This window comes from Galeopterus variegatus, unplaced genomic scaffold, assembly GCF_000696425.1.
Source record: "Galeopterus variegatus unplaced genomic scaffold, G_variegatus-3.0.2 Scaffold4089, whole genome shotgun sequence".
Lineage (NCBI taxonomy): Eukaryota > Metazoa > Chordata > Mammalia > Dermoptera > Cynocephalidae > Galeopterus > Galeopterus variegatus.
In genome coordinates this window covers 194,664-203,030 of record NW_007730200.1, presented here as the reverse complement: position 1 = coordinate 203,030, position 8,367 = coordinate 194,664, and the positions used below count along the sequence as shown (strand labels likewise).

The 8,367-nt window shown below is 53.0% G+C and overlaps 1 protein-coding gene across 1 annotated transcript in view; it reads left to right on the top strand.

Moving 5' to 3' along the window:
- The first annotated feature begins 860 nt into the window (after positions 1 to 860).
- Positions 861 to 8,367, top strand: part of LOC103602320 (plexin domain-containing protein 1-like) — an 8,968-nt gene continuing 1,461 nt past the window's right edge. Inside the window, exons 1-5 of the mRNA XM_008586730.1 lie at positions 861 to 940; positions 1,808 to 1,868; positions 2,963 to 3,098; positions 5,550 to 5,585; positions 7,732 to 7,892. Coding sequence (XP_008584952.1) covers positions 861 to 940; positions 1,808 to 1,868; positions 2,963 to 3,098; positions 5,550 to 5,585; positions 7,732 to 7,892 — 474 coding nt within the window. The remainder of the gene's footprint in view (positions 941 to 1,807; positions 1,869 to 2,962; positions 3,099 to 5,549; positions 5,586 to 7,731; positions 7,893 to 8,367) is intronic.

Sequence of the window (8,367 nt, the reverse complement as noted above, 5' to 3'; positions counted from 1 at the left end):
AGCCTCTGGTTGTAGACTCTGCCCTTGCTGTGGTTGTGTCAGCTACGGCACAGAGAACTCCATCAGAGGGTGCAAGGCTAATGTGGGCTGGAAACCTTCCTGTCCCCAGACGCCCCATGGTCCTGGGCTTACTCCAGCGTCCGCCCCTCCCTGCCGGCTCTCTGGAGCCTCAACTGCAACTGAGAGCTGACCTCAGGTCCCTAAAAAGCCAGAGGGCAGGGCTGGTGCAGTGGGGCCGGCCACCTAGTCTCTCCCACCAACAGCTGCTTTCAATCACCACGTGGCTCTCTGCTCCCCTCCCGTCATCTGCTCTGACCTCTGCAGCCTCCCTGGGCCTCCCCTCCCTGCTCTGGGGCCGATCTGATGTAGACAATTTCACTTACCATGTCAGATGCCTTCCCTTCGTGCTACATAACCCCCCACCCCTCCTCCACCTCCTGCCACTCCATGGCCCACTCTGGAGTCTAAGGGTGACCTTAACTCCAGGATTAGCTCAGAAAATGAAAGTCATAATCTTTGCCTTATAGTGTCATTGTGAGGGTCCTGTGAGATGGTGCAGCATGTGGCTGGGGCAGCACCTGGCATTCAGGAGATGCTCAATATATGGCAACTTCTCATGCCCTTTGAATCTGGGTTGGTTTGTTCAAGGCTCAGAAGGTGATGCTCTTAGACCTATACTAAAGGCTCAATCCTCAAAAGAATCAGTTAGCTTGATGTAAAAGAAACTTTAGTTCTCAGCCTCCAGTAGCGTCCCTAGTCCTCCATCTCCCCACAATAGTGGGCACAGAGGACCTGAGAGAAGGAGGGTGCAGAAGGCCCAGTCCAGCCACCCCCGATGCAGGAGGAGCAGCTTGGAGCCCATGGAGGCATCTTCAGAAGGAAAGACTGACAGTCCTCGGAAAGCCTTGGCTCGTGGCCTCACCAGGTCTCGGGCAGATGCGTGGGTGATTGCTGGTGCAGAGTTGACTTGCTGAGATTGCTTTCTCAGCACTGGTGGCTCGTGATGTTATTCCTTCCAGGCGGTGTCCCTGAGCTTGAGTAGGGCTCGGTGCATTCCCCTGGCACTGAAGATGAAGAACGGGGGTTTGAGCGTGCTGCGGTGGAGAACATTCTCTGTCTCGTCCTCATGCCCCCACCCCTTCCCTAGGGGGTGCCTTCCAGCCCGGCTGAGCTGCACAGTGTCCTCTCTGGAGACCTTGTCGGCCAATTTTTAATCTCTCCCAGTCTCTGGCAGGATCCTCATTTCTGCCCTTTAATGATCACACAGGGAGGTGCTGACTAGGTCTGCAGATGCCCACCTCTGGCCCAGCCTCCCCTTCCCAAGTTTGGGCCCCTCAACAACGATGGGGGAGCTCTGTGAATGAGCGAGCCTTCTCCATATGAGAACGTGTGTGTAAATTCCCTGGATTCGCAGCAGTGTCATGGCAGCACAGAGGCGAGGCGATCACAAAGGTCATGAGAGGTCATGCAGTCCAGCCAGCCCCTACGCACACACATCCTGGCAAATGTGGCCTTGGTCCTGGGAAGCTGCTTCAGAAGGAGGGTGGGGATGCTTCAAACACCTCCCTTTCCTTCTGGGGAAGGAGTAGAGGGAGCAGCAGGGTCTGACTCCTGGTCCCATGGCTGCCTGAGGCCAAAGACACCCACCCACCCACCCAGTGGCCTTAGGGAGCTTGAGCACCCCAGCCCTGGGAAGTTATCCCCTCTTCTCACTATCATCAGAGTCATTACTGAATCGGGGGAAATGAAGGAGGCAGGGCTTCTCTGTCAGTCCCATCACATCTCTGACCTTTTGGCCCCCCTGCAGATGTTCCAGTGGCTTTGACCGCTACCGCCAGGAGTGGCTGGCCTACGGCTGTGCCCAGGAGGTAAGAGGCATAAGTGATCTTCTGTAGCTCCTGTGCCAGGTAGTGGGGAACAGGAGGGCTGGCAGCAGACCTCCTCTGATAGCTCTTCTCAAGGCATCTTTAACCCTTGGTGAAATCCTCCCCTCCATTTGAAATTTGTTTTCCAGACTTATCTGAGCCAGTTAAATCAGCTTTGAAAGGTTTTAGAGGGCTCTGTGTGTCCCTGAGACAGGCACTTCTGGTGACTTGGCCTTGAGTGGGCAGCTCTCCAGGAACTCTTTTGGTCTGTGCAGAGGATGCGTTGGGCATGGCCTCAGCTACAGCTGGGTCCTCTGGGAGACCATGCACCTGGTGACATTAGGGAAGTGCCTGCCGAGGCTCCAGCCCTCTGGCTTTTGAGGGCGGCAGTCATTCTGAGAATGAGGAGGGTTGTTCCAGGTGCCGCCCATTTAGAATCCCATCTAGGTTCCTTCTCACTGTTAGAATTTTCCAAACACGCTACACTTTGATTCTGAGTGGGAAGCATCCTATCCTGACACCTTAGACTGACACAGACGGACCCATTCATTGTGTGTCCTTTTTTCCTCCTTTCCCTCTGTACCTCTCGCAAGGTCAGCACAGTGCACGTGCCATGCGCCTCACTGTGTGCAGCCCTACACTTGCTCTTATTTAACATCACCCCAAAAGCTGGGGGCCAGTGCCCCCTTTGGTCAGAGGGGAAACTGAGGCTCAGAGTTTAGTGACTTGGCCTGCATCTCACAGCAAGAAGGTGCTGGGCCCAGCATTTAAACGTCAACCCCCCAGACTCCATTGCCATGTGCTCACCACGGTCTGTTTTATTAGTCTGGTTCTGGGTGAGCTGCCTCTTTCTAACCTTAAAAAAAAAACCCAGTCTTCTCCAGCAGCCCACTCCTGACCTTGGCTGTTGGTGAATGTTTAGATTTGCTCTATTTATTTAAGATTGGCATCTCAGCTCCTTCCTTGAGGAAGGATTTGAAGCAGCTGACAGATAAATTGCCCTGTAAGATAAGATGCTTTCAGGATAAGATGGAAGGTTTAAATGCATTCAGGGCCCAGCTCTGTCCAGAGCAGCAGTGCCGGGGTCTCTGTTGCAGGCTGAGGGCAGGACATGCGAGGACTTCCAGGACGAGGACCACTACTCTGCCTCCCCCGATAGCTCCTTCAGCCCCTTTGACCGAGACCTGTCCACCACCTCCTCCTCCCTCTCCATTGACAGCCTCACCACGGAAGGTAAGGCCTGAGTCAGGGTGGGGACAGAGATTATCTCCTGGGATAGGAATTTCCCCATCGTTTTGCAAATAAGGGACCTGAAGCTCAAGGAGCTGAAGTCACTTGCTGGTGAGAAGCAGAGCCAGGTTTAGTACAAGTGGACTCCACTTCTGGGCTGTAACCAAGGTGCTGGCCTTCAGCAGGCTGTGGGATGCAGTTCACCGTGGAGAGGGGAGAAGTTAATGTCCCAGACCAGTGCCAGGTATTTTATATAACTTCATCTTCACAGAACCTGAGAGGTCACACACACGCAGTCCACACACGCAGACATGAAAGGATTGCCTGGTTTTTCTATAGCTTAACTTCACTTCTGACTCAGGAATTCCACCTCAGCTGTTCTGGTGCTTGGCTCCCTGCTCCTGTGGCCTTGGCCTTGGGCAGGCAGAGGGTCCAGGTGGGGCCGGGAGTCCTCCAGCTTGGGTTGGTGCCTATTCAGGCCTGGCCATCATAGGGGCTTCTCTGTTACCTCGAGGCCCGGGGGTCGTGGTTGAAGCTGCCAGAGGTTCATCAAATCTCTTCCCTTTCCCCTGCTCTCTCCAGGATCCTTCTGCTGTCTCTGAGGAATTCCTCTCTCTTGTCTTTTTTCAATACACTACATCTAGGTTTGAAAACCCATTCCCCTTAGGCTAAGACAAGGACTTGTGGGTTCTTTACAGCCCCTCCTGGGCTTTATCTGCTTGAAAGGAATAATGGAAAGAAGAAAAAAGCTCATATTTTAAAACATTATTCAGGGCCGGCCCGGTGGCGCACTGGAGAGTGTGCCCCTTGGGAGTGTGGCGGCGCTCCCGCCGAGGGTTCAGATCCCATGTGGAGACCGTTCCCGCTCACTGGCTGAGTGCGGTGCGGGCGCAACACCGAGGGTTGCGATCCCGATACCGGTCAGTAAAAAAGACAAAAAGGAAAAAAGATTAAAAAATAAAACATTATTCAGCTGCAATCCTACCTTATAGATAAGGAAATAGGCTTATAAGGAGCAAAGCAGTTTACTTAGGGTTACAGGAGGGGTAAGTGGTAGAATGTTCTTCTCATGGTGCCCCGCCTTTCTAAACATCACCTAGAGAACCAGAGCAGACACCCATGGATCTGGAGGGCGGTCGTGGAGGAAAACAAACAAATGATAGGAAGAGCTAACATTTTGGGGGGATTGACCATGTGCCAGGTAGGGTGGTAATGTCACGCCCAAATTAATGTTCAGTCCTCCTGACAATCCTGGGTGTTGATACTGTTATATTCCCATTTTATAGAGTTGATGCTAAGGCTCAGGGGGGTAGATGTCTTGCCCAGGGTCACACAGCCAGGAAGAGATGGAGTCAGGTCTCATCCAGCTCCAAAAGTAATGATCTTTCCCCTCAACTCCAGTCTTTCTTGGTGCTGAAAGAAATGGAAAAGGGGCAGGACAAGACAGCAAAGGGTGATCACACGAGGCGGGTTCAGCCGGCTCCCATTACTCTGAAATTGTCCGGGACCCTAATCCCAGCCTTGCAGGGGTTTTTCAGGGGTGAGACTTTTTTTGGTGGGGGTTGGGACTTTTGAGGGAGGAGTAGAGTAGGGAAGGAAGGGCGTCGCCTACAGAAGGAACAGTATGCACAGCAGCTCAGAGGTATCGCAGCCCAGGGGGTCTGGAGAGCCTTGAGCAGCTTGTCTCGGCCACTGCCACGGTGATGAGTTGTGGTGGGTGACAGGAGGAAAGAAGATTGGGGACAGATTGGGGACAGATTCACTGGAACACTTGTGAACAAAGGGGAGCCAGTAAAGGCCTTTAAAATGACGTGGCTGATGGAGATGCTGGAGAGAAGAGGGACCAAATGCGTGTTGCAGGCGGTGAATTGTGGAGTGTTTAGATTGTTTAAAGTTCCGGTGCTCAGAGCAATCATCTTCAGCCATCTAGAGCATTCCCTGGACATGGAACTCTTGCTTTTCTTTCCATATATGAATCTGCACAGGAAAGGCCCACAGAAGGGCCACCCACTGGAACTCAATTAGAAAGCTGCAGGGTACACGCCTTGAGGTGCAGAGAAAGAATGTGTTGAAATCTCTCCTCTGCGCTGTAGTCCTGGGGAGTCTCCGATCCAATTTGATCTTGTGACACACACAGCCCCTATTCACACCCTTCCACAGCTTTCCGTTGCCCCTGAAACAACGTGCAAGGTCTTCAGCTTGGCTCTCCAGGCAGCTGTCCCCCAGCCCCTCAGCCTCACGCCTCTTCACCCCCTACTCACATACTCTCCACCCTGTAGCTACACTGAACTGCGGTGTGACTTTGAGCAAGTCACCTCCCCTCTCTGTGCTTCAGCGTCCTTGCCTCTAAACTAAACGTTTGAACTGAACTTCCCTAAAGTCCCATCCAGACCCAGAATGCAAAGGCCATAGTGAGTCCACTAATCTTGTTCCTTCTGTCCTCTCTCTTTGAAGATGACACCAAGTTGAATCCCTATGCAGGAGAAGACGGTAAGTACAGAACTGCCTGCCCCTCTTCATCAGACCCCCTGCCTCTTGGACCCACCCCAGAAGAGGGTGCAGCAGTCACCCGGCCTCTCTTTGTGGAGGAAGAGGGAGGAACGTCGTCAGCCGGAGCGTCCCAGACCTCCTGCCGGGGGGGAAGGGAGGCTTGTGGGCACAGGCCCCCTAGATTGAAGGAACATGTCTACACCCAGACATTCCTCCTCTCAGCCATGAACCTCCTGTGGTTCTTCTCCTGCCTCTCTGCTCCTGGATATTCCCTGCTCTGCAAGGAGTGGGAGGAGGGGAAGGGCCGAGCCAGGGCAGGCGTGGCGGGTGGGACCTGTGGCCGTCTCACCCCCGTGGGCCATACAGCCAGTGGGGTGGAGAGCAGCTTCTCTCACGTCGTCTCCTTCCATTCTCAGCCTGGATTGGCAGAGAGTACACAAAACTTGTCCACTGCAGTTTTTGCAGGTGCCAGAATGTGGGATCCCTCCCTCGCCTCACAGGTGTTGGAGGGTGGCCCCACCTCCCCTAACCTTTGCCCAGAGCCCACTCAGGTCCCTGCTGTAACCACTGCAAGAGTGGAGACGGAAGTGCCTTCCAACTCCAGCGGCTGGAGATTGTTATCTGGGGTTCTAGTGGGAGAGGAGAGGTTATTAAGGCCGCACAGTTTGATCGCGCTGCCCATGGGAGATGGAGCAGTTGCTCCCCCGTAGGCGGCGGGTGTGAGTGTGTGTGCGTGGGGGGGGGCTGGGCCATATTCCCCAATCTCTGCACCATGTGCTCCTCCGCAGAAGCCCTGACCAGCAGATCATCAGCGTCGCTGCTGGCTGATTGCCAACAGGTCAGGGGAGGCTGGCTCAGGGCGCTTCACCTCAACTCTCCCGCTGCTGTCACGTAGGGGCACTAGCCATGCACTGGAGTGCCCCAGGGTAGTTTCTCTCTTGGGTGTCTTCTGCTTACAGCGTGCCCAGCAGAGACAAGGGGATGGGGAGGACGATGGTTTTGAATGTGTGCAGCGTCCTAGTAAAACCCCACCCTCTGTTGCCTCCCACCCCACACTAGCTGAGTAATGTTGCCCAGCCACTAGCTGTGTAAAAAGGATTTGATATTTCTGTTGCTGACACACTCATCTGTGTTCTCTCCCTCATTATCTCCACGTTCCTTTAGGGTCAGGTGAAGAAGCAAGTAGCCACCCCATGTAATGTCAGGGAACGAGGCTTCTTAGCAGCTGGCACTGAATTTGCGTGTCCTTGGGCAAATCATGTGACCTCTCTGTATTTCCATTACCTCAGCCATACAAGAAAGGGTGGATATGGACGAGCTTCCAGCTCTGCAGTCCATGGAGAATACTTCATCTGCTCCTTGGGATGTATTTCAAACACTGGGGATGTTCTCAGAGAGTGCCTGCTGGTTTATTAGCTTCCAGAGGACCTAGGTCATTCCACAGACCTTTACTGAGCTCCTGTGATGGATCTGCCTTCTTTTTCTAATAGCTAGGACACAAAGATGAATAAGACACCATCCCTGCCCTTCAGGAGGTCACAGTCTGGTAGTGGACAGTGACAGGTAAAAATATGATCATTTGCTACCATAATAGCTAATACTTGTTGAGGTCTTCCAAGATGCCAGACATGGTCCTCAGTGCTGGACATGAATTATCTAGTTTTAATCCTCACAATAACCCCGTCAGGTAATTATTACCATAATTGTTCGATACAAGTGATAACAGACACAGAGAGGTTACATAGCTTGCCCAAGGACACACAGCTAGAAAGTGGCAGAGTGTTGATTTAAACCCAGGCAGTCAGATTCCAGATCCCAGACTCTTAACCATCACATGCCCTTTGTGAATTCCTTAAAAACGTTTATGTGGCACAGGTATCAGAGAAAACATCTCTTATAATCCTTATTAGACATTTGGGCAACTTTTAAGTGATTTTGGAAGATCACCTAAATGGTGCCAGGTCCAATGTTAATGCCATACTCAGCATGACTCCACCAACTCCCGCCCCACCTTATCATACGTTCGCTAAGTAGACCCAAGGGTTGAGTCGGCTTTCTTCTTCGGGACTTTGTCAGAACCCAGACTCCCTGGCCCCACCTCCCCGGCCCCCCTGCAGCTCCTCCCTGCTTACTGGTCTCTCCACAGGCCTGCAGAACAACCTGTCCCCCAAGACGAAGGGCCCCCCAGTGCACCTGGGCACCGTCGTGGGCATCGTGCTGGCCGTCGTGCTTGTGGCGGTCCTCATCCTGGCTGGGATTTACATCAACAGCCACCCCACCTCCAATGCTGCCCTCTTCTTCATAGAGGTCAGTGTAGAATGTGGCCACAGGTCTGCCATCTGCATCAGTGTTTCCCAGGCCATTCAGTCCCTGCCTCCCCCCATGTCACTTCTCACCTGCCACATACCTGAGGAAGCTTCACCAGCTCCATCCTGGCACATTTGCCAGTGGCTGATGCCCTTTAAATCCTTCACCCCCAGGACCCAGCACCTCGGAACTCCCTTGGTCCTCCTGTCCTTATGGAACAGCCTGTCTGCTCTTGCTCTCTCTTTTGTAAAATCAGAAAAGTCTCCAGAGGAAAGAAAGAACAAAGTGCCACACAGTGCCCACCTGGTGGCTGTGCAGCCAGTCCCTAGTCTCTCATGCCTGAATTCCAGCTTGGTACTTATTCAAAGCCATGATGGAACCAAGGTTTCTGCCTCTTTTGCTTGCTATGTGGGGTTTTTTTTTTTTTTCCCCCTTTTTGTCTTTTTTCGTGACCGGCAACGGATCGCAACCCTCA